The 26,315-nt window shown below is 45.6% G+C and overlaps 1 protein-coding gene across 1 annotated transcript in view; it reads left to right on the forward strand.

Annotated features, from left to right (window-relative positions):
- Positions 1-25,182, forward strand: part of LOC310798693 (RING finger protein 145-like) — a gene marked incomplete at both ends in the record, with an annotated part of 33,794 nt that extends 8,612 nt beyond the window's left edge. Inside the window, 10 exons of the mRNA XM_083661250.1 lie at positions 2,263-2,354; positions 3,318-3,553; positions 8,609-8,784; positions 11,964-12,104; positions 12,905-13,087; positions 16,116-16,263; positions 18,975-19,097; positions 22,963-23,196; positions 24,245-24,568; positions 25,060-25,182. Of these exons, the coding sequence (XP_083517376.1) occupies positions 2,263-2,354; positions 3,318-3,553; positions 8,609-8,784; positions 11,964-12,104; positions 12,905-13,087; positions 16,116-16,263; positions 18,975-19,097; positions 22,963-23,196; positions 24,245-24,568; positions 25,060-25,182 (1,780 nt within the window). The remainder of the gene's footprint in view (positions 1-2,262; positions 2,355-3,317; positions 3,554-8,608; positions 8,785-11,963; positions 12,105-12,904; positions 13,088-16,115; positions 16,264-18,974; positions 19,098-22,962; positions 23,197-24,244; positions 24,569-25,059) is intronic.
- Between the last annotated feature and the right edge of the window lie 1,133 nt (positions 25,183-26,315).

Consider the following 26,315-nt stretch of genomic DNA (forward strand, 5'->3'; position numbering starts at 1 on the left):
TCTGGAACCCCCCACCGCCGTGCGCCCGTGCGCAGCAGCGCGAAAGCGTCCCCGCCTACAGTATGAGAATGAGGCTCGTTCGTTTCTGGGTTTTCGGAATGCGTGCGATTCTGGCCTTTCTGCGGGCGTTTCAAAGTGTGTTTCACCCATAATCTATTATGCAAATTTGCAATCCCCCACGCCAGCACCGCTCTCCGCTCTCTGTGTGCTGCTGCTGGCGCGGCCGCTCTCGGGCGAGTCTGGTGACTGATGACTGTAAAATCGCCAAGCCATTTCCTTGAGAATGGGGCTGCTTTTGGTTGACTTTCTCTCTGTCGGGAGAGCACCGTCGCCACCTAGCTGGTCGGTAAAATAGATTATACACATTCAATACTTCCAATATCTCCATAGGAGACGCGGGGGGCATTGATCCACGTAGCACCGTCAAAATTTTTTTTTTTTTTTTTTGACGACTCAACTCGTCATTGGCAGTGAACGGTTGGATTGTGTTTGACGAGTCAACTCGTCATTGGCAGTGAACGTGTTAACAACTGAGACAGGTCTCAACAAATGAAAATAAAACTGTTGCCACTCGCATTTTCTGGTCATATTTTGTGATCGCTAACTCTGTCAACTTCTCTTTTCCCCGGCAAAGAGAGCGGACAGCTATGTTGTTTAGGGTCCGACATGCATGACGTATTGTAGTTATCATCCAATAGCGGGCTTGGAAAAGTATCACGTGGTTCACGTTGCTCTTGTAGTTCCTGGTTACTTGACATCACTCGCTGTCAACTTTTTGGAATGATTTTCAGTGGCACTTTACTATGATTTGCATTCATTTATATAATATTAACTTAGCCAGCAATTCGGTGTTAAAGGAGAATTTCGTTTTTTTTTAACCTGGACCCCTCTCCTCACATTAATTATGATCTGACGACTCACCCAGTGATCTCCGCAGCGTTTCTGGCCGTCCTACGCGTTGGTTTGAGATCAATACTCTCCAATCCAGTCGTAAAACAGAGCTCCGTGGGGGCCAAGTGGCAGCCTGTCTTTCCTGCATACCTTACCTTACCATACTACCTGTAGTTGGCCAGCCGGCAGGAAAGTATCGTGGGACTTGACGAGACTTGGTGACCGAGATCACAAATGAGGTAATTTGATCCCTGGGAGACTCCAGGGATCAGCCCGGGGGGAAATATCAGTCTGGTGTTTGTTGAGGGATGAGATTATGACGATATGTGGCGAAAACGGGAATAAAACTGGCTATTTAGATGCAGGAAAGACAGGCTGCCACTTGGCCCCCACGGAGCTCTATTTTACGACTGGATTGGAGAGTATTGATCTCAAACCAACGCGTAGGACGGCCAGAAACGCTGCGGAGATCACTGGGTGAGTCGTCGGATCATAATTAATGTGAGGAGAGGGGTCCAGGTTAAAAAAAAACGAAATTCTCCTTTAAGACGTGATGTCAGTCGTGAAAGTTCGGCAGCTTCTGGTGGCAAGCGGCTTGAAACACGACAACCGATCGGTCTAAACACATATTTTAGGGAACATTGAAAATGAGCGTGAAGTGAAACTGAAAAGGAGGCGGAGAAGTGCAGTTTTCCACTGCCTCACACTCGTCAGGTAACGCTCGCTGGGAGGTCATTCATTCAACAACCCCTAGGGGGACGTGTAACCCAGTTTGGGAACCAGTGACCTAGACTGATAGAGGGCATATCAGCCAAAATGAATCTATTCTAAACTGTATTTTGTCCCAGTCTTTGGTGGAACAGATGTAGTAGGGCACTTTTGAGGGGTCCACGCGCACCCCCCTTATTTCTTTTTCTAGTCTGGATTTTTGGCATCCATAGGACCTCTAAAATAAAGATTTTCATAATCCCCCCCCCCCCCAAAAAAAAGTCCAAAATGTGTTTTTTTTAAATGTTTTATTACCCCTATGAGACCCGCGGGATTGCCGGCAGCAACGCCGGTGAGGCTGTCTTTCTGAGACAAATTTTGAGCTAGCTCAAAGTTAGGGATATGATTTGAAAGTAGACAACCTAAGGTTTCCAATGAGGCCAAGCTTGTCATGCTAGCTTGTCGGCAAGGGGGCTAAATAATGAATGATTCAAAGTCAGACAAAATTTTGGCGAGCGAAAAACGGCCATTACCATTTTCCAAATGGTCCCTTGACCTGTCACCTCAAGATATCTGAATGTATGTAGAAAGTTAGCTTGAAGGTATGCATCAAAATGTAATGTATGTCCCTGTCATTTATGCCTTTTGACCTCTCTTTGTCAGGGATTATGTCCGCAGTGAACTGGAGTCTGGCTATGAAGGACCCGTCTACCTGGAACCCCTCTCCATGAACAGATTCACCACGGCACTCATAGGTATACCATCACACACACGCATCACACACACACACACACATACACACACACACTCACACACACACATCACACACACACACACACACACACACACACACACACACACACACACACACACACACAAATGGCATGGTAAATGGCCTGCATTTATATAGCGCTTTTATCCAAAGCGCTTTACAGTCAGTAGGTACATTCACCCATTCACACACCGATGGCGGCAGGTTACCACGCAGGGTGCTGGCACACCAACGGGAGCAATTTGGGGTTCAGTATCTTGCCCAAGGACACTTTGACATGCAGACCGGAGGAGCCGGGAATCAAACCACCGACCTCTTTTATCCAAAGCGATTAGTGGACGACCCGCTCTACCTCCTGAGCTACAGCCGCTACACACACACACACACACATCCACCCCTGCCTCAACAGGCATCTACACTATAATGCCAGCAATGTCTGTCTCTCTCTGTCTGTATGTCCTTCGCGTATCTCTAGAACCATCGGTCTGATCGACTTGAAAGTCGGGGAGTGCGCTTAGCGGGGCTGGACTGTGTGAGCGGACATGGAGACCACTGAAACAGACATAAAGATGATTTTTCACTACTAAGTACACAATCAGAGAGATGTATGCCTTCAGATCGGCTGGCATTTGGGTATGCAATGTTGCATATCAGCAGTGTATTGACTATAGCAGGCAGCTAAAGTTAGCTAGGGAGAGCTAAGTAATGCTAGTCAGAGCTGGGTCATCTCTGCAACCAGACAATGTTCCAAAAGCCTAACATTACCAATATTTGCGATTGTATTAAAATAGCCTGAAATTAAATTTCCTGGGAGTGCGCTTAGGGGGACCCAACGGAGTTACAGAGAGTGTGTGTGTGTGTGTGTGTGTGTGTGTGTGTGTGTGTGTGTGTGTGTGTGTCTGTGTGTGTCTGTGTGTGTGTGCATGCGTCCGCCCCGTCCTTGCAGGTCAGCTGGTGGTGTGTACACTATGCTCCTGTGTGATGCAGACCAAGAGGATCTGGCTTTTCTCTGCCCACCTGCTCCCTCTGGTGGCCAGGCTGTGTCTGGTCCCCCTGGAGACCATCGTCTTCATCAATAAGTTCTCCATGATCTTCACTGGCCTGGAGGTCATCTACTTCCTGGCTTCTAACCTGCTGGTGCCGTACAACCTGGCCAAGACTGCCTACAGGGAGCTGGCTCAGGTCAGAGGCTGGACATGCACACTGATACAGCTTAAACATGTCCCCACACCCCAGAGGAAGGGACCACATCTAGGCCAGTTGTAATTCCCAGAAAATGAGAAAATAGTTTCTTTTTTGAAAAAAAAAATCTTCGTTTTTTCCATTACAGTTTTTCCACAATTGTTAACACATCTTTCTCAAAACAGTAACAGCTTTCTCCAAACTGCACACACAAAACTGAAAACCTCACACACACACACACACACACACACACACACACACACACACACACACACACACACACACACACACACACACACACAATGCTAAACCTGACACTCCCTTTTTGCAAGATGACTCTTTGCCATCAAGTCTCTTCACTGTTCACAAAATGGAACTGGTGTTTTCATTTGGTACACAGCCATATTTTCAAATGACACACACATACCATTCATTGAGTACACACAACTAAGCATTTGCTGCACTCTACCAAGCATGTACAGCACACTGAAGTGCAACATTGAAAACACAATCATAGAAATGGAACACACCATATGAATGACAATGACACTGGAGAGAATGAGCTATTTCTCCTTTTGTAAAATGTCTGTCTCAGTGTAGTCTTCCTCCTCCTCCTCCTCCTCCTCTTACTCTTAACCCTCTCCTTCTCTGGTTGTCTCTCTTCAAAGTTCTCCATTGTTCACCAAACAAAACAGAGGCTCGAGGCACTTTCATGCTGCAGTCCTGATTGCAAATTGCTCAACAGACCTGAATGTTTAGAGATTTGAATATTTGTGTGTTGTAGGTTGATGCTTTGAGATTTGACTTGAGAAGTGTGTGTGCAACAACTGAACATTGTGTGTAGTGTTTTGACAACAAGCTGATGTGTAATGACATCAGAGTGTAAAGAAGGAAAATCAGGGTGAAGTTGTGCAAATTGTGCAGAATCTTTGCTTTTTGTGTGTTAACAATTGTGAAAAACTGTAATACACAAGTTGAGGTTTTGAACTATCCATTCCACATAAAATGCAGCCATTTTAGAATCGGTAAATAAGTGTATCTTGTTAAATAAAAGTCCTAGTTGTCCACTCCCCCCTTAAACTGGTTTTATGCTTACGCTAATTCGCTAAATCACCAGCGCCGACTGCGCCGAGGGTTCGCCGCAGCTGGCCATCCTATCGGCTCCGCGGCGTCGACATGACGTGACCAGCACGAGAGCTGTGATTGGCCGTTGCCTTGGGCCGCGCACATATCCGCTGACGTACTTGTTGTGAGGAATGAGGAAATGCCATTTCCTCATTTAACAGTGTTTGTCCCTCATCTAGCAAAGCCTTCTGCAGGCTCACCGGAATGAGTTTTGAAATGGAGGGACAATAAAATGTCCCCCCACCGACATGATTGAAAGTTACGTCATATGTAATGCACATAAGTGTACCGCAAGCCAGGGCCGCTGGAAGTCACTTTAAGCAGGGGGTGCTGGGAGGAAGGGACTCTCATTTTTTTTTACATTGTTTTGCCATATTTAGAGGAATATCTCATTTTAAATTAACATTAGGATACTGTTGTGATGTAATTATTCAGTATTTTCTCCTTTTCTCACTCATTCAGAGCAATAGCATGATGATAATGCTCTATATCTCCCTATTTGCTCTGAATACACCAGTCAACATGACACAGACTTAACATGACAGAAATATTATCAGCAAACTTAATGACTAGACTAACTATTCTGATCTGAATGGCATATATCAAGAAACATTGACTCCTCTCTTTGCTGTATAGTGGGAGGTGCATTTTTGAGTAGGCTATTAAAATAGCATGTCAAGTTCACATTTCTTTATTGCCAGATTAAACAATTCGTATTGGTTGTTGGTTGGTTCAACACAACATGTGCGTGCATGCACGCTTCTTCTTCTCTAGCCTACAAGCATGTAACTTCCTTGATTGTTATTGTTGATCATTCTATTTAAATAGGCTACATTTTCATTTCCTGAAACATTCTTAAACAAGAAAGGAACATAGTGCACTGCAAAATATTTTTAACACATTCACTGCCAGCCGTTTTTTCAATACTGTAGGTAGGTTCTGCCAAGGTTTTTTTTTGAGGATTCTGGCTCATCTTTCAAGAGCCGAGGATTCTTTTCTGCTAAGATTTTGAACACAAATTATCTCAAAAGAACTAATAGAATGTGTGCTTTCTCTGTCTAAAAGAGTTAGTTTGTAGAGTTAGTAGTTATGTAGGCATTAGCAGTAGAATACACCAAGGTTTCAGCGTCTGAAAATTTATGCTGAGATAAATGGCTTTTTGTGAAATTCGATAGAACAGTCACTTTAACCATTTATTTTTGGCGTAAGACGTCAGACATCTAAACAATAGTTTTGAACAGTAATTTCCTCCATAGCAGCAGGAAACCCCCCTCTCCTTCAAACTCCTCCCTCCGTGTGTGTTCTCCTCTCTCCGTGGCTGCAGCGGTACAAGCGAGGCTCTGCCTGTCTGTGCTGCCTGGCTGCTGGCGGCTGCTCTTTGGGCGAGTCTGCATGAGTCGTTTCGGTTGTGAGCTCAGCTGGAATGAAGCTGCGTGCGATTGTGGGCTTTCTGCCGGTGTTTCAAAGTGTGTTGCACGCATAATCTATTATGCAAATTTGCAATCCCCCACCGCCAGCTCCCAGCGCGATAATGCGCAAAAGCGAAAGCGTTTTCGCCAATCCATTTTACAGTATGAGAATGGTTTCCTCGCGCGTTCCCCTGCAGTTTTGGCTCGGCTTTTTCTAGTCTGGTGAGCACTGTCGCCACTTAGTGGGTCGGTGGAATGGGTTGTACACGTTCGGTGGCTCCCATATTTTTATAGGAGACGTGGGGAGCATTGATCCACGTCCCACCGTCAATTTTTTTTTTTTTTTTTTTTTGACGACTGACTCGTCAATGGCAGTCAACCGTTGGATTTTTTTTGACGAGTCAACTCGCCAATGGCAGTGAACGTGTTAATTACATTTGTAATTTTATTTTATTTTTATTTATTTTTTGTGAAAAAATCTACTTCCCGCAGCCCTGCCACAAGCCACCTAGTGTTTTGGACGTGTACCGCAGCCAACGCGCCGAGTTATGTTCGAGTTCGAGTTATGCAGTCTCGCTGTCGCCGCTAGTCGGCGGCAAGGCTCCAAATCGAGGCTGCGCAGAACCCTGTCAGCACCTTTACCTGGCTGCCCAGGTGTGTCAGCACCTTTACCTGGCTGCCCAGGTGTGTCAGCGCCTTTACCTGGCTGCCCAGGTGTGTCAGCCCCTTTACCTGGCTGCCCAGGTGTGTCAGTGCCTTTACCTGGCTGCCCAGGTGTATCAGCCCCTTTACCTGGCTGCCCAGGTGTATCAGCCCCTTTACCTGGCTGCCCAGGTGTATCAGCCCCTTTACCTGGCTGCCCAGGTGTATCAGTGCCTTTACCTGGCTGCCCAGGTGTGTCAGTGCCTTTACCTGGCTGCCCAGGTGTGTCAGTGCCTTTACCTGGCTGCCCAGGTGTATCAGCCCCTTTACCTGGCTGCCCAGGTGTGTCAGCCCCTTTACCTGGCTGCCCAGGTGTGTCAGTGCCTTTACCTGGCTGCCCAGGTGTATCAGTGCCTTTACCTGGCTGCCCAGGTGTGTCAGCCCCTTTACCTGGCTGCCCAGGTGTGTCAGTGCCTTTACCTGGCTGCCCAGGTGTATCAGCCCCTTTACCTGGCTGCCCAGGTGTGTCAGCCCCTTTACCTGGCTGCCCAGGTGTGTCAGTGCCTTTACCTGGCTGCCCAGGTGTGAAAAGCTTCTCCAACTTTGAGGGCCGTTATCTCTGAATGTGGCTTTTAGGAGTTTGAACATTCAAATAAGAATATCTCCTTCATTCTTTTTCAGATTACAATGTATGCACTTTCATAATCTGTAAAAAAAAGAAAAGAAAAATGAGCTCCGCCTACATGTGGGTGGAAATACCAGCAGCTGTCACGTGATCATGTGACTCTAGTTCATTTGCATTTAACTTCAAACAAGACAGGACACTGAGATAAGAGTTAAAGAGGAGGTGAACCCGTTCGTCACGTACATCTGAGTCCGTTTCAGACTGAAAACAAATTGAGAGGCGGGCCATATACGGTGTCGATGATTTGATTTGACAATTCTGTCGACTGGCTTTGGCATCGGCCAATCCTGGTGTGTTCCACCCCCAAATCGGGTGGGATTCAATCAGCGTGTTGTCGTGCTACGCGAGTGGGATCCGCGGAGTACCAGGCAGCCACCGGCTTCGTGCGGAGCGAGCGGACAATCCAATGCATGAATCTCCGAGGGGCGACCCCTGACAGCCAGGGAGGCTGTCAGGCTCGGAGGCGCGCGCCATTATCGTTACAAATGTAAATAATATTCCAGGAATGCGTGTTTTAACGAGCCAGTTACATTTCTTTGCATTCTTAGAGATTATAGTTTTTGTTTTTTGTTCATGTTTCTAACAATTGGCCAAGTTAGTAGTTAGTTTATGGGATAGGAATTCTGCCAGATGACAGGCACTAGGTGCCATTTTCTACTTCATTTGGAAGAGAAAATTATCCTGAAATGAAGATTTGATTGACAGCTGCATGTCGTGATATGATTGGTTGAAATGGGGTAGAAATTTGATAGTACTGGGTGATGTCAGCAAACTACTGTTATCAATGAAATCTTGAAAAATGAACTTTTGATGTGAAAAAGTGTGAAAAACGAAAGAAATTAGATTTTTGTGATTTTTGTTTTGCATACATTATTAAATAGGTGCACTGCATACCCAGGTATTTGGACTAAAAGAAAAGAAAGGTCATTTTTGGGTTCAGCTCGACTTTAAAGTGGGATCCTTGCAGAAGTCAAAAGTGGAGTGGAGTGCAGGAGAACTTGCAAAATCCTAGGCAACGCTGTTTCGGGGGGAGGGGGGGGGGCGAAGCCTTTACTGTGGCATGGCTGACACAGTTTAAAAACAGGGACCTGTTGGGACACATTTCTTCCCATTCTCGGCCACATCCCTGAGTAATGTCATTGTTTCTCTACCCCCCCCCCTCTCTCTCTCTGTATCTCTTCTCTGTGTGCCCAGGTGGTGGAGGTGTATGGACTGCTGGCTTTGGGCATGTCGCTGTGGAACCAGCTGGTTCTTCCGGTGCTCTTCATGTGTTTCTGGCTGCTGCTGTTCGCTCTGCAGATCTATTCCTACTTCAGCACCAGAGACCAGCCTACCTCCAGGGAGAGGCTCCTGTTCCTCTTTCTTACCAGGTTAGGACCTCAGCACCATGACACATACCTCCAGGGAGAGGCTCCTGTTCCTCTTTCTTACCAGGTTAGCACCTCAGCACCATGACACACGGGTTTGTAGGAGACGGCTCAAATGGGCAGTCGGGTAGATGCAAGGGATGAGAAAATGTACCTATAATATTATATATATATATTCTATATTATATAGTACAGATCCCACTTTGGGAGAAATATTTAAAACCAGCCCTCGGATAGTATATAAAAGACCACCAAATATCCGAGACCAATTAGTACTAGGGGTGTCACGATATTTTGTCGCACGATATATCGCGATATCGAAACGTCATTATATGCGTATCGTCAGAAAAAAATATCGTAAAAAAAAAAAAAAAAAAATGTTTTGCTCCTGAATAATAATAGAACAAATTTTGCAGTTTAGGGACCATTGAGCATGAGTTATTTAAGAAATAGATTGTATACTTTATTTTTCTTTCACCATGCAACAAACATTTAGTTTGTGACAGTGTGACACATTCTATTGCAAGAGAAGCATTAACTTCCATGTTGTTTTCTAGTTATTATAATAACAATTTCCAAAAACAGCATTTGTTTTGTATTTTGTGTATTTCAAATGAAAGACTATTTTTCCAGTATTTTCCCAGGGCTCCCTTGAAAAGAGGTTTCGATTTCAACGGGACTCACACGGTTAAATAAATGATAAATAAATACATAAAAATTATTTACTTTTGTTAAAAAAAAATATTGTTAAAATATCGTATCGTATCGTTATCGTGAACCCAATATCGTGTATCGTATCGTGAAATTAGTGTATCGTGACACCCCTAATTAGTCCACTCAGATCTACCTCCTAACAAAGCCCAGACGTTTGCACAATGCCACTTTACAACTAAAGGCACGTTCTTCCACCATCCATCTACAGGAAAGAAAATGAGCATAAAAGGAAAAATATCATGTACAACTACTAACGTCATCTATATGCTGAAATATCCATGTGGAAAAGCATATGTGGGTAAAACAACACGACCAGTGAAAACACGCATAGCAACGCATCGTAGCACAATAAGAAACTGCGATGAAAAAAGCACAGTGGCAGCACATTTAAAACAAGGCCAGGTCGAAACCTGGCATAGGGCCGTTGTACCAATTTCGGTACCACGGTAAAAAAAACAGACTGATATTTCTTGAACATATTCTCCTTTATTAAAGTATGCAACCATTTTCAATGAACAAATGGCATGTAGCCTTCAACTTTAAAACAAAACAATGTGCTTCTGCTTACTTCTTCTTACATTCAACTCTGTATGGCAGTGAGTACAGACAGTGCAACACCAGTGGCATGTAGCCCTCAAGTATTTAATTTTATTATTATATTAAATATTATAATTTAATTTATTTCACAGAATTGCTGGAATCCTTTTTTTTCAACGGTGTATATTGGTATTTGATCGATGCATAGGAATTCTGCCAATGCCCTATCACACTTTCTTGCTTCATGCGAGTCATATTTCCTCTGCTTTTCAAAAACATCAGGAATTGTCTGCTGGGTGGTCTTTTGGGCTCCGCGACTTGTGCCTTCCTCTTCATCTTCATCTCTCGCATACTGTTAAATGGAAAGTAACGTCAGTGAGATTTACTAAAATAAAGAGATGATAAAGACAACTGCACATACACACATGTAGAGTGCAAGCAATTTTATGTAGCTAGTTTTAATTCACGGACATGTTTCACCCGAAAGAAGCTTGTATTTATTTTGATGCCATGTTGAACTATGGCTAAGTCCGGCTATTAGCCGTGTCCCATAATGTTTCCATTACAAACATTGCATTGCACACGTGTTACACTATGCTAGCTAACGCTGTACCAGGTATTAGCCGGGTCCCATAATGATTCCATTACAAAACACGTTAACGTGAGCGCAAACGTTTTTTGGTTACACAATTACACAATGCATTGCCAGCTATCTCAAAAACGAATGTGACAGGATAAGGTCTGTTTGATATGTTGTTAAACGTGTTATTTTACACCGTTTGAAAGAAGTAACCCACCTTGAATTATTTGAACAGGTCTGGGTGCCTGTCTTTCAGCTGCTTGGCGAGATTGGATGTGCTACCCAGTTTGGTTTGGAACTCCCTTTCACACTTTTTGCAGATGGGACTTTGGGGACTGATATTTCCAAATGCGACTCTTTGCATTCTTCTTCTCAACAAGTTGAGTTGTTGGAATAGGACAGGAGCAGCCGCAACCGAATGCTGTCACATTCACAGCTGCTTTACATTAGGACAAAAAAGACGATACATGTCAACTCCTCAAAAATCGAATCAATAAATTCCTACTCGGATCGAGAGAGGCACCAGACGGTGAAATGTCCGACGACGGCTCTTGTGGAACTCTCTGAACGAGCTAGCCACAATATTAGCCAGAGGTGCATTACCGCCACCTACCGGACTGGAAAGCGGAAAGACATTACATTGCCTGAATCCGTGCTAAAATGGTCTGGGCGACAGAGTGGAATGTAAGGGCCCTGCCGTGCATTCTGCACAACGGCCCCAAAAATGCACACCACAACGTCGCTTCACTCAGATATTTAGGTATAGAACAAGTCCATGTTCTAAGACCTGGGGGTAACATCAACAACCTCTTACTAAAGAGAGAGCTGTGGTGGATCCACTTTCTGAACACCATTGGACTCGATGAAGAGTTTCATATCAGACCTTACCTGTGAGGGGCCTCTGTGCTGTATGTTTCCATATTCTTATGGGGTAAAACCACCCATATATCTCATGGGCTGACTCACCAAAAGACGGTGCTGCGGCTCTAAACTACAGGTTTGGGGGTTCTAGAGCAGAACACAAGACGTCTGCTCAGATGTGCGTTTACTGCGGTGGTTAAATCCCCCGATCGTGTCTGCCTGGGCTGGGCTATCAGCTAAATTCTAACTTTGCTGAATGGATAGAACGGGGGAATTTTACCCCACCCTGACCCCGCCCCCAGGCTAACCCAGCGTCTATTGTGGGCGTTCCTAGAGCCTGTATGGGCGTTCCTAGAGCCTGTATGGACGTTCCCAGACATGCAGACTGTCTCTATGTTGCTAATATTTCCTCCCATCTTTACCCCCCCATTCTCCTGTCTCCTCCTCTCCCCTCCTCTGTCCTCCCTGGCCTGTGTGCTCCCTCTCTCAGTATTGCAGAATGCTGCAGTACTCCCTACTCCCTGCTGGGGCTGGTCTTCACCGTCTCCTTCGTGGCTCTGGGAGTTCTCACACTCTGCAAGTTCTACCTGCAAGGCTACAGGGCCTTTATGAACGACAACACCATGCACCGGTCAGTCACTGTGTGTGTGTGTGTGTGTGTGTGTGTGTGTGTGTGTGTGTGTGCGTGCGTGCGCGCGTATGTGTTCATTGTGAACAATGATATTATGTACTTGTTAGAGCTGTGAATCTTCACTGGCCTCACGATTCGATTCCATTACGATTCAGAGGGCTACGATTCGATTCGGTTATGATTATCGATGCATCTTAAATCGATGCATCACTTTTTTTCCCCAATACATGATTTATTTTTTCTCACTTTCTTTTTTCTCACTGTGTGGCTACTTTTAAAATAAAATTGCATTTGGAATTGCATTGTGTTATGATCCATAATTAAAATAAACAACTGCATGTACTTCCATTATATTTTATTTGATTTTTTGATTTTTTGATTTTTTTTAATCGATTTTTGACATTTGTGAATCGATGCAGAATCGTGCACATCCGCATCGCGATGCATCTTATAATCTATTATTTTTGACACCCCTAGTACTTGTCAGTCACTGTGTCTGTGTGTGCGCGTAGGTGTTCATTGTGAACAATGATATTATCTACTTGTCAGTGTGTGTGTGTGTGTGCATTTGTGTTCATTGTGAGTGATATTATCTACTTGTCAGTCAGTGTGTGTGTGTGCATTTGTGTTCATTGTGAATGATATTATCTACTTGTCAGTCAGTGTGTGTGTGTGTGTGTGTGTGAATTTGTGTTCATTGAGAACGATATGTACTTGTCAGTCGTGGTGTGTGAATGTACGATAACGGTTAAATGAACATCCCTAGTAAACACATTGAATGATGATGTGTGTGTGTCCAGGGGAATGACGGAAGGCATCACCTTACTGATCCTGGCTGTGCAGACTGGCCTGATCGAGCTGCAGGTCATACACCGAGCCTTCCTCCTCTCCATCATCCTCTTCATCGTCGTGGCTTCCATTCTGCAGTCCATGCTGGAGATAGCAGACCCCATTGTCCTGGCCCTGGGTGCCTCCAGAGACAAGTAAGAGAGCCAGGGAGTGTTCTTAACAAATGTCTCTTCTGCATTTTTTTTACCAAGTAATTACAGTATTGGTCTCTAATGGCGCATTCCTTTATCGCAAAATAACTGGGATGTGGAGGCTAAATGACGTCACATCCATTTTGTTAGCGTTCCATTTTCAGAAAACTTGAGCTGGGAAGTTCACTGTTCATTGGTCAGATCCACTCGCTAGCCAGGCTAGCCATTGTTAGCAATAACAGTTGATAACAAGGCATTTTGCGGCATTTTGCGCATACAAACACTGCAGCCTCATGTCCACACATATAGATGTTATGCAGTGCTGTGTGCACAGCTGATTTAATGAGACACAAACAAAACAGAAGTGCTAAACAACATTACTACGATTATAACTACTGTTGTTGCGCGGAGCAGCCATCTTGGATTTTTGAGGTCGGGGCTGCTGAGGCTCCTACAAGTTTGGAATGGGAAATACCAGCTCTGGTGACGTCACCGTCCCAGCTCATGACCTTTGAAGTCGTAAGATTACCAGTTCCCAGTTATAAAGGAATGCACGATTACATTGAACTGGGCTCTCTCAACAATCCCATCCGTATGCTTTCATTTGTAGTGCTGTTTTAACAGCCTCATGTTTCTTCTTATTGGTTAAACAAACGGCTAAAACATCATCAGCTGCAGCTCCCATTGCATAACTTATAAGAACGAGTTCACCTGATCTTCCTCTTTGTTTTCCATTGAGCCCTGAATCGATCCAAAATCTGTTGAATCTCCTTATCGACCGCGGCCATTCTGTGGGGTTTGAAAAGTTCACCGGCTCTGGGTCTCATATCTGAACAGCCGTCGTTGCCATCAGGGGCGTCATGCAAGCCAATATTCTGAGGGGGTAATTGCCCCCTCAGATTCAGTGGGCATGACGCCTCTGGTTGCCATCTATTATTCCCTCATTTCAAGTTCAGGAAAAGGTTTCCATGTGCCGTTTAAATCTGCTGCTGTCCTTTGCCTGCTAGTGAAACGTCAGTTCCTGCTTTCTCCCTGTACCGGCGCGAGAAAAAATATGAATGGCGGTGAACGGAGAATAATGTTACTTTTTTGATCCCGTTTGAATTGTGCCATGGGGTGCCAACGTTAATTTTGTCAATTTAAAACATAACTTTGCATGTCAAGAAAGTCACAGTTTGTCGTCGAACTGAAACGTAGGAGTTAGTTTCGTATAAAAACTACATAGCGCGTGGAAGCTCGTGGCATGTCGCCGGTCTTCAGCTTTGCCGGTAGAGAAAGTGACGTCACTTAGGCGACAGTGTACGTAGTCTTTCTGATTTATAACTTATAGAGCAACAGTTGGGCGACAAACTGCGACTTTCTTGACACGCAAAGTTATGTTTTAAATGGACAAAATTAACGTTGGCACCCCGTGGCCCAATTCAAACGGGATCAAAAAAGTTACGTTATTCTCCGTTCACCGCCATTCATATTTTTTCGCAGTGCTGATACAGGGAGAAAAGCAGCAAGTGACGTTCACTTTCTCTCTCTATTGATAGTATTTATGTTACATCACCACACGGCCATTTTGGTAGGAAAACAACAGGTGATTGTAATCAATTAACAGGTGATTACAATCAAGTGACACTTACAGCCAATGAGCTGTGTGTATTGTAGCGCCATATTGGTAGGAAAAAGGCTTGTGACATCATCGGAATTCTATGAATTGGATCAACAGGCCAAAGGTCGTGCTCACCTGGTAGCACGCGTACCACGGAGGCTCAGTCCTTCGCGCGGCCGACACGGGTTCGAATCCGACCCGACGTCCTTTGCCGCATGTTTTCCCTCTCCATCCCCACCTTTCCTCTCTGCCTACTGTCCTCTCTAAATGAAGGCCAAAATGCCCCAAAAATAATCTAAAAAAAGAAAGAACGAAAAAACAGGACAAAGATTGTTTGTCTGAGATAATGACTCCCTGCCTGCCTGCTATGAGTGGCCATTGGATCGACATGTCTGTCGACATGCATAGAGATAAATCCTGAAACCTTCTCACGACAGTTGTAGCCTAAGCCAGTGGTTTTCAAAGTGGGGCCCCCAGCAAAAAGGTGGGATTATCTATTTTCACTATAATTCCATGCCATCCAATTATGTAACACAATCTAAGCTAGTGTAGAAGTGAGTAACTAGGCTAATTATAACCATAACAGCACAAATAATTGACCAAAATCTCGAAATAAATATACAGTATTTACTGAGAAATGAAATAATGAGAAAAGGAACAATTATTGATGGTTAAAACTGAATAATGACATCACAACAGTCTAATCCTAATGGTAAATTAAAATGAGATATTCCTCTAAATCTGTCTTCAAACTGCAAAAGGAGAAAAAAACGCCCACATTTTTTCTGCTGGCGACCTTCGAGTGTTTCCTCCCTTGCTCTCTAGCTCACCAGCCGCCACTGATGTACAGTATTATGTAAACTCACTGGCTGCCTGCTGTGAGTGGCCATTGGATTAACATGTCTGAGATAATAAGTCCTTTGCCTGTCTGTCTCTCCGGTCATTTCCTCATATCATTGACAGACTGTAAAAAAAGATCCAAAAAGATCGTCTGGCCTTTCACTTTTGGCAAACGCCATATCAGCTGTTTCTCCATGGTCACATCAGTTGTCACATCCAGAAGCTCCGTCTGGCAAGATCATCTTTATATCCTGTAGTGTGTGATGATGCGGCATCCTGTTCCAAACTTTTAATATGAGCTTGAGTTTGCGATTTGAGATAATAAAGTCTGTTATCTTTCTCCTTATGTGTGTGATGCATCTGCTTATGTGTGTGATGCAAGCCGATTTCAACATGTCCGTTCAAAACGGGGACATGTTTTGCATTTCCCTTCTACAATGTGTTTACAATGTGTTTTGAAATAGTTTTTAGCTCGGTGGCTGTAGCTTGCAAAATCTCAAAGGCACCCTGAGATGATGGTGTACAGCTGTCAAGTAAAGTACAATAAATGAAAGATGCAGTTAGCCCTCCTCTCCTCTCGGTGTGCTGCAGGAGTCTGTGGAAGCACTTTCGGGCGGTCTCTCTGTGTCTCTTCCTGCTGGTCTTCCCAGCCTACATGGCCTACATGATCTGTCAGTTCTTCCACATGGACTTCTGGCTGCTCATCATCATCTCCTCCTCCATCCTCACGTCGCTGCAGGTAACACACACGCACGCACGACACACACACACACACACACAATTAATCTGTAGAGTGTGTGTGTGTGTGTGTGGGGGGGGGGGGTCATAGATTGAACATGATTTTTTTGTAAGTGTTTTGGACCCTTTTTCAATCATCGATAATTGATCGTTGAGGAATGAATTCGATCACGTGGAATTTTTATCGATTATTATTTTTATTTTTATTTTTTATTTTTTTGCGGACTAGGTTTGGGTGGAATTCGTTCCTCCTCGCCCCACTCCATTGCACAGCCGACTAACGTGAGGTGGAGCTTCATATAGTCTCTAGTTTTCTGGCTGGGCACGGGCCTTTGTGCCAACAAAACTGTTTTAAACATGGGGAATTCACACCGGCACGCGCCGGGGACACAAACAAACGCACCCGGCGGTCTGCGGACCTCAGCGAGGCTGTTATAACTATGACACTTTGTACACTTCTCTCCTAATTTTCAACAAAGTGTGAGTAACGGTACACGTGTTCAAGTGAATTCAAGTCGTTTTATTTGTTTATAACGTTATGAACTATGAAGTAGCAGCAGTCAGCATGGACTCAGCTAGCCTTTAGCTGCGCTAACGCCCACCTGAATCACTTCACACTAGGGATGTAGGTACTACCGGTACTACCCCCGAACCGCGGTACTATTGCTGTAGAACAGGTTCTATACTAAGATTTAAAAAGACCCGGTACTTTTCCGACCGCTGCTATGACTGATAATGGTCAATATGAGCCTGTCTCTTTAAGAAATGCGCTGGAGTGAGTGACGTCATATCCACATGTCAAGCGGTGAGGAAAAGAGTTTGAGGAAAAAAAAAGCAGCTGAGCACTGAGCAGACCCGCGCACATTAAAAGCAAACTAGCAAAGTAGGCTATGGCTAAACACAAAGCCTCTCCCAGCCCAGTTAGTAGCAGCAGCTGTGCCCTTTCACAGTTTACATCTAACGTTATGTAGGCTACTTTCACGCATACTTCAGTCAGGGTTATCGACAGTCCATATTATTGCCTCTGCACGTTTCCCGACGCTACAGTGAGAAAATGCGCTCGTTAACTAACGTTAACTAACGTTACAGCGGACTCCGCTGTACTAACGTTACAGCGGACTCCGCTGTACTACAGCGGACTCCGCAGTAACGTTAGTTAACGAGCGCTCACTGTAGCGTCGGGAAACGTGCAGAGGCAATAATATGGACTGTCGATAACCCTGACTGAAGTATGCGTGAAAGTAGCCTACATAACGTTAGATGTAAACTGTGAGTAATACTGCCTGAATGCCCCACCCATGACAAGAAGTGCTAAACTGGAAGTTGAGATTACTGAGTATAAACAATTTAGAGACATCAGCCCTGCAGAGGATCCCCTGGCATGGTGGAAGCAACACCAGACAGACCTGCCCATCTTAGCTCAGTTTGCTAGACAATATCTCTGTATTCCAGCATCAAGCTGTGCATCTGAACGTGTTTTCAGTACTTCTGGGAATATCTGCAGTCCAACAAGATCTAGACTGACCGAGGAACATGTTGACACCCTCGTTTTCTTGGCTAGGAACCTGAAGAAGACATTGGGATGGGAGGGACTGAGTGAGTAAACTGAGAGTCAGCCAAACAGTGAGTCTGTCTACCACCCATAGGAGAACTAGGGTTTAGACTGAGTAGGCTGGGGGACAGAATGGGAATATGAAGCCATGCTGCTTGTTGAAGAAAAAAAGATTTGAGTTTCTGCTGCTATAGTGTTTTATTATATTATTATTTATTTTACTTATTCCCATTTCCCACTGTTCAAAAGATTTGTGTTATGTTACTGAGTGTGTACTTATTTGACAAGTAAAAGTTAGACAGAATTTAAATGCCACCAATTATTTATTTATTGTTGTTATTGGTGTTTCTCTGAGTTTTTGCTGCTATAGGCTAGTGTTTTATGGTCATTTTATTTTCACTGGCATTACTTTATTTTACTTACCGGTATTCTCACTGCTCAAAAGGTTTGTTTTGTTCAGCATTTAAATGCCACACCAATTTATTGGTGTAATTGTTCCCAAACTCTTAAAATAAAGCCAAATCTTGACATTGGACAGTTTCACTTTTTTTTTTACAAAAAGTATCGAAAAGTATCGAAAGTATCGAAATACAAATTGGTACCGGCACCGAAACAGAAATTTAGTACCGCTACAACCCTACTTCACACACATCTTGTGGCAAATAATAATCTCCACGTGTCGGACTTGTAAGGCTGTGTGACTGTGGTTGTCAACGTTACCGCGGGCGCGCTCATGACATTAGGACGCGCCAAGCTCAGGCCTGTTGATTTGACTCTTGTGCTGTCAGCTAAGCTGGAAGACGCCGATTGCCTTACATCATGTAACCTGACATGTAACATGTTTGTTTACCTGGCCACAACGCTAGTGTCTGATATTCTTACTACACAGCGGCATCGCCATTATAGCTGGCCGAGAACGCGCAACGTTATTACCAGAGTAATATATATATATATATATATATATATATATATATATATATATATATATATATATATTTTTTAAATATATATTTATATATTTATTATTATTATTATTACGCTATCGGTAATTGATCGTTCATTTTCCAAAATTTCGATTATGGAAATGGATTCAAAATGCCCATCCCTAGTATATATACACAGTATAACCCCCAAAGCTGTCCTCCCCTGCATGTCCTCAGGTCCTGGGCACTCTGCTGATCTACATTCTCTTCATGGTGGAGGAGTTTCGAAAGGCTCCTGTGGAGAACATGGACGAGGTGATTTACTGTGTCAACGGGACGTACAGACTGCTGGAGTTCCTGGTACGTACAAACACACACACACACACACACACACTACGTCTTGGTACGTACAAACACACACACTACGTCTGGGTCAGGAACGAAGTATTTGGCTGTTTGATTGATTGATTTTTATCATTTTTAATTGAAGCTGTTCGGAAGAAACAGGCGGCAGCCAACCACAAAACATGACTACTACATGACTACAAAACTGACTACTAGTCCACCCAGGCATTTGCTCTGTGTTAAGTCCGTGTTTGATCCATATTTGCGCGTGTCCTCGTAACGTTAAACCTGTCAAAACATCTCTCGTCCTCTCGTCATCCCAAGGAAATCCATTGAGGAGCCGACAACCAAACGTCTAGCTTCCTTGGGTGAGAGTTGTGTTGGATAACCGGGAAATCCCGGAGTGGAGTATTTTTGTTGAGTGAACTGAACTGGTAACATGGAAATCCCAAAGTGGATCATTTTTGTTCCTTTATAAACAAACAGAACTGGACTGAACTATAAATAACTTATTCTATCCGTTTTGCTCTAATGTAATCTTTAAAAATTGAGCTGGTGGTGTGGTTCAGTTTGTGTGCCACTACTGACCTGCAACTAATTTGTTTATGTTGTATAGAATAGCCATGCATATCTGTATTCTGAATGCATGTATCCAGTTTGTGGAGTTTGACATTGTCAAAATTTTAACTGGTTTAACCGCTACATAAATAAATGGCCATATGGTAATTTTATATAAACTATACATTTACAGAAAATATGCTATATCGTGATGTATATCGTTATCGGGATATGAAATGACCAGTGTTGGGGTAACTCATTACAAAAGTAACATATTACATGTAATATATTACTTTTAGCAGTAACTCAGTAATATAACTTATTACTTTCTGTAATATTATACCAGTTACTTTGTCAAGTAACTCAAGTTACAAATTGAGTTACATTTTATTAAATCAATCATTTCCTAATCAAACTGTGTGATTTTATGCAAATAAGCACTATAGATGACAATAACAAAAGAAAAGGATAACATTTAGAATTTTGGTGTTTTTACACTGACTTCAAGGTGGTAGAAATTATTTTTCAGGATGGTTCCGGGGCGGCGATGTCATTCTGCTGCAGCTGTTGTTTTGGTAAAAGTAATGCAAAAGTAGTGTGATAAGTAACGAGTTACTCTACACAGACAGTAATATTGTAAAGTAACTTATTACTTTCAAATGAAAGTAACTACCGGTAGTAATTTGTAGTATATTACATTTTGAAAGTAACTTGCCCAACACTGGAAATTACCTATATCGGGATATGAGATTTTGCTCATCTCGCCCAGCCCTACTTTGTACGGATTATCAGTTCAGGTAGAAACCCTGAATAAGCCCTTTCACGAATTCCTCTCGTCTCTACCTGCACACTATGTTCCTGTTTGCAGGTAGCGGTGTGCGTGGTGTGCTACAGCGTGTCAGAGACACTATGTTCCTGTTTGCAGGTAGCGGTGTGCGTGGTGTGCTACAGCGTGTCAGAGACACTATGTTCCTGTTTGCAGGTAGCGGTGTGCGTGGTGTGCTACAGCGTGTCAGAGACACTATGTTCCTGTTTGCAGGTAGCGGTGTGCGTGGTGTGCTACAGCGTGTCAGAGACACTATGTTCCTGTTTGCAGGTAGCGGTGTGCGTGGTGTGCTACAGCGTGTCAGAGACACTATGTTCCTGTTTGCAGGTAGCGGTGTGTGTGGTGTGCTACAGCGTGTCAGAGACACTATGTTCCTGTTTGCAGGTAGCGGTGTGTGTGGTGTGCTACAGCGTGTCAGAGACAGTGTTTATGTTCCTGTTTGCAGGTAGCGGTGTGCGTGGTGTGCTACAGCGTGTCAGAGACAGTGTTTATGTTCCTGTTTGCAGGTAGCGGTGTGCGTGGTGTGCTACAGCGTGTCAGAGACACTATGTTCCTGTTTGCAGGTAGCGGTGTGTGTGGTGTGCTACAGCGTGTCAGAGACAGTGTTTATGTTCCTGTTTGCAGGTAGCGGTGTGCGTGGTGTGCTACAGCGTGTCAGAGACAGTGTTTATGTTCCTGTTTGCAGGTAGCTGTGTGCGTGGTGTGCTACAGCGTGTCAGAGACACTATGTTCCTGTTTGCAGGTAGCGGTGTGCGTGGTGTGCTACAGCGTGTCAGAGACACTATGTTCCTGTTTGCAGGTAGCGGTGTGCGTGGTGTGCTACAGCGTGTCAGAGACACTATGTTCCTGTTTGCAGGTAGCGGTGTGCGTGGTGTGCTACAGCGTGTCAGAGACACTATGTTCCTGTTTGCAGGTAGCGGTGTGTGTGGTGTGCTACAGCGTGTCAGAGACAGTGTTTATGTTCCTGTTTGCAGGTAGCGGTGTGCGTGGTGTGCTACAGCGTGTCAGAGACACTATGTTCCTGTTTGCAGGTAGCGGTGTGCGTGGTGTGCTACAGCGTGTCAGAGACACTATGTTCCTGTTTGCAGGTAGCGGTGTGCGTGGTGTGCTACAGCGTGTCAGAGACACTATGTTCCTGTTTGCAGGTAGCGGTGTGCGTGGTGTGCTACAGCGTGTCAGAGACACTGTGTTCCTGTTTGCAGGTAGCGGTGTGCGTGGTGTGCTACAGCGTGTCAGAGACACTATGTTCCTGTTTGCAGGTAGCGGTGTGCGTGGTGTGCTACAGCGTGTCAGAGACACTATGTTCCTGTTTGCAGGTAGCGGTGTGCGTGGTGTGCTACAGCGTGTCAGAGACACTATGTTCCTGTTTGCAGGTAGCGGTGTGTGTGGTGTGCTACAGCGTGTCAGAGACACTATGTTCCTGTTTGCAGGTAGCGGTGTGTGTGGTGTGCTACAGCGTGTCAGAGACAGTGTTTATGTTCCTGTTTGCAGGTAGCGGTGTGCGTGGTGTGCTACAGCGTGTCAGAGACAGTGTTTATGTTCCTGTTTGCAGGTAGCGGTGTGCGTGGTGTGCTACAGCGTGTCAGAGACAGTGTTTATGTTCCTGTTTGCAGGTAGCGGTGTGCGTGGTGTGCTACAGCGTGTCAGAGACACTATGTTCCTGTTTGCAGGTAGCGGTGTGCGTGGTGTGCTACAGCGTGTCAGAGACACTATGTTCCTGTTTGCAGGTAGCGGTGTGCGTGGTGTGCTACAGCGTGTCAGAGACACTATGTTCCTGTTTGCAGGTAGCGGTGTGCGTGGTGTGCTACAGCGTGTCAGAGACACTGTGTTCCTGTTTGCAGGTAGCGGTGTGCGTGGTGTGCTACAGCGTGTCAGAGACACTATGTTCCTGTTTGCAGGTAGCGGTGTGCGTGGTGTGCTACAGCGTGTCAGAGACACTATGTTCCTGTTTGCAGGTAGCGGTGTGCGTGGTGTGCTACAGCGTGTCAGAGACACTATGTTCCTGTTTGCAGGTAGCGGTGTGCGTGGTGTGCTACAGCGTGTCAGAGACACTATGTTCCTGTTTGCAGGTAGCGGTGTGTGTGGTGTGCTACAGCGTGTCAGAGACAGTGTTTATGTTCCTGTTTGCAGGTAGCGGTGTGCGTGGTGTGCTACAGCGTGTCAGAGACAGTGTTTATGTTCCTGTTTGCAGGTAGCGGTGTGCGTGGTGTGCTACAGCGTGTCAGAGACAGTGTTTATGTTCCTGTTTGCAGGTAGCGGTGTGCGTGGTGTGCTACAGCGTGTCAGAGACAGTGTTTATGTTCCTGTTTGCAGGTAGCGGTGTGCGTGGTGTGCTACGGTGTGTCAGAGACAGTGTTTATGTTCCTGTTTGCAGGTAGCGGTGTGTGTGGTGTGCTACAGTGTGTCAGAGACGGTGTTTATGTTCCTGTTTGCAGGTAGCGGTGTGCGTGGTGTGCTACGGTGTGTCAGAGACGGTGTTTATGTTCCTGTTTGCAGGTAGCGGTGTGCGTGGTGTGCTACGGTGTGTCAGAGACGGTGTTTGGTGAGTGGAGTGTGATGGGCAGCACCATCATCCTGGTGCACTCCTACTACAACGTGTGGCTGAGGGCCCAGCTGGGCTGGCAGAGCTTCCTGCTGAGGAGAGATGCTGTGAACAAGATCAAGAGCCTGCCCACCGCCAGCTCCTCACAGCTGGAGCAGCACAATGACATCTGTGCTATCTGCTACCAGGTAGGGAGGGGGTGTGTGTGTGTGTGTGTGCATAAACAAAAGTAAAATAATTTGATTGGAATATGATTTTCAGCTGAGAGGGGCACGGTGGTGCAGTGGTGTGCGCTGTCGCCTCACAGCTCGAAGGTCCTGGGTTCGATTCCCACCTGGGACGCTGTGAACGCTGAAGGAGTGCGTGCCCGTCCGCATGTCCTCGAGTGCCCACCGAGTGGGGTCGTCAAAAGGGCCTTTCTGTGTGGAGTTTGCATGTTCTCCCCGTGCCCCCTGGGGGTTTCCTTCATATAGGAACCCCCTTCACCAAAACATGCAATATCCTGGTTGCTAATGTGGTTCCTCCTCTGGTCGTTAAGGGCGCCTGTTCGGAGGGAGGGGAACTGGTTGGAATAGCGTGAACCTCCCACGTGCTATGTCCTACCGGTGAAGCTTCCCCTGTCAGGTGAAAAGAAGCGGCTGGCTAACTGCCCATGTCTCGGAGGAAGCATGGAGCCAGTTTCGGAGCAGCAACCCGGATAAAGAAATTAAATTAGCACTAATGGGGGATAAAAATGGGATAAGAAATCGGGGGGAAAAAATATAAAAGAAAAGTTGAGACAATACTTCTATAAGCCTGAAAGCAGGAGTTTGCAGTCATAGTTGACTGCTGTTGGCTTCTACTGTCACACTGTGTCCACGCCTTAAAATAAAGTGCCCCGACGTATCTCCGCAACCGCAAGTCGTAGACTCACAGGATGGCGGCGTTGGATTTGGGGTGAAAAAATACATAATATAGTCCTTTTATAGGCATCATGATCTGACCTTTCCGTTTCCCAGAAAATGTCAACTTTTCTCTGATTGGATAGTTTGAGGTCGCTGCCAATTTTGATCCAATCAGAGAAAAGAGAAGAAAAAAAAAACAGTTCTTCAGTAGCTGTGTAATAAGTGGGATAATGTACACCAAGCCCAATCATCCCTTACAATGTGTGTGTGTGTGTGTGTGTGTGTGTGTGTGTGTGTGTGTGTGTGTGTGTGTGTGTGTGTGTGTGTGTGTGTGTGTGTGTCCTCCCTCCAGGACATGAAGAATGCAGTGATCACCCCGTGCAGCCATTTCTTCCACGCTGGCTGTCTGAAGAAATGGCTTTACGTCCAGGAGACCTGTCCCCTCTGTCACTCGCAACTCAAGAGCCAATCACCAGCCACTGCTGGTCCCGCCCAAGACACCCCTGCAGCCAATCAGAGCCCGGCGGGGCAGGGAGAACCCTCAGCCACTGGGGAGGAGAAAGACTCCACTTTTCCAGATAAGAGGGAGGGAGGAGCAGGAGATAACGGAGCAAACGGACCTACTTCATCCTCCTCCAGTGTGCCCTGTGCTGGAGAGACCTCTCCCTCCTCCAGTGTGCCCTGTGCTGGAGAGACCTCTCCCTCCTCCAGTGTGCCCTGTGCTGGAGAGACCTCCTCTCCCTCCTCCAGTGTGCCCTGTGCTGGAGAGACCTCCTCTCCCTCCTCCAGTGTGCCCTGTGCTGGAGAGACCTCCTCTCCCTCCTCCAGTGTGCCCTGTGCTGGAGAGACCTCTCCCTCCTCCAGTGTGCCCTGTGCTGGAGAGACCTCCTCTCCCTCCTCCAGTGTGCCCTGTGCTGGGGAGACCTCTCCCTCCTCCAGTGTGCCCTGTGCTGGAGAGACCTCTCCCTCCTCCAGTGTGCCCTGTGCTGGAGAGACCTCCTCTCCCTCCTCCAGTGTGCCCTGTGCTGGAGAGACCTCCTCTCCCTCCTCCAGTGTGCCCTGTGGTGGGGAGACCTCCTCTCCCTCCTCCAGTGTGCCCTGTGCTGGAGAGACCTCCTCTCCCTCCTCCAGTGTGCCCTGTGCTGGAGAGACCTCTCCCTCCTCCAGTGTGCCCTGTGCTTTGGAGACATCTCACTCGTCCAGTGTGCCCTGGGCTCCTCAGAACTCAGTGAGCTCCGGCTGCCTTCTATCTTCAACATCCACTTCCACTCCTGTGGAAAGCCAGACTGATCTCACAGCAGAGCCTGTCCCAGTCCCTCCCTCCCTCCTCTTCCCCTGACATCCTGGACACGCCCCCCTCTCACCGGCCCAGATTGAGCCCGCCCCCTCAGCTGCACCCCGGGGCCCTATTGGACAGCCACGAACTCATGCAACCAGGTTATTGGTCCATCACTGCAGCCTGACCTGCCCGCTGTCCCTGCTGGGGGACAGTCTCCTTCCCCCATGCCCCCTCTAATGCTGCGTTCGTTTATAACTGGCAAGTCGCAAATTACCACTTGCTACTAGCAAAAAATCTAATACAAATGCCACGTTAACTCGGACTTCCTACTCGCAAACTTGGGTATGATTTCTCAATCCCTAGTTGCTCCCAGCGCGTCACTTAATGTAATTTCAACATGGCCTCCCACATTGTATGAATTTAAAACCGATTTTGCCACATTTCTTTTCAACAATAGTGAGCTTTCAGACCAGTCAGCAAACCAATACAGTCGTTGGTTAAACCCAAACAATTAAATGTTAATGTTGTTATTAGCTGTTAGCTTAGACAGCTAACAGCTATTAGCATCCATGGTTTTGCATCTTGAAGCCTTGAAGCTCGAACGCACGTAGGTCAGAATTGACGCCTTTGCCACTTCCATACCGGCCATAAAGGAATGCAGCATATTTCCTTCCCCATGCCCCCTCTAAGCCCCATCATGCCACACATACATGCATGCACGTATGAACACAGTTATTCTATATTTATGCTCCATTGGCCAATATTCTGCTTCCTATATTCTACCCTGTCATTGGCTATCCCATCATATTTACATTCAGATCAGACAAAACACTCTACATCCATTTCCAACATCTTAACTGAAATTCATCTTGCAGTATTTAGAAAAACAAACCGATACTCCGTCTTCAAAACATTTTGCCATTTTGTAGGCAATTGACTTGGAACAGCTTGGAACTTCATTGTGTTTCCATGTTGAGTCTTATTTTCATGCCAGCAATGATGGGCATAACCTTTTCCACGTGTCGGATATTCTTGCAATGAAACTGGTACAATTTCCAGCGATGTGATCAGGAAAGCGGGAAAGCGGTAATCTCTCCTTAGACATAACTGGGAGTTCTATCCAAAAAATGTGAAATTCTGAAAA

Source organism: Poromitra crassiceps, assembly GCF_964638095.1.
Source record: "Poromitra crassiceps genome assembly, chromosome: 26".
In the NCBI taxonomy this organism is placed as follows: Eukaryota; Metazoa; Chordata; class Actinopteri; order Beryciformes; family Melamphaidae; genus Poromitra; species Poromitra crassiceps.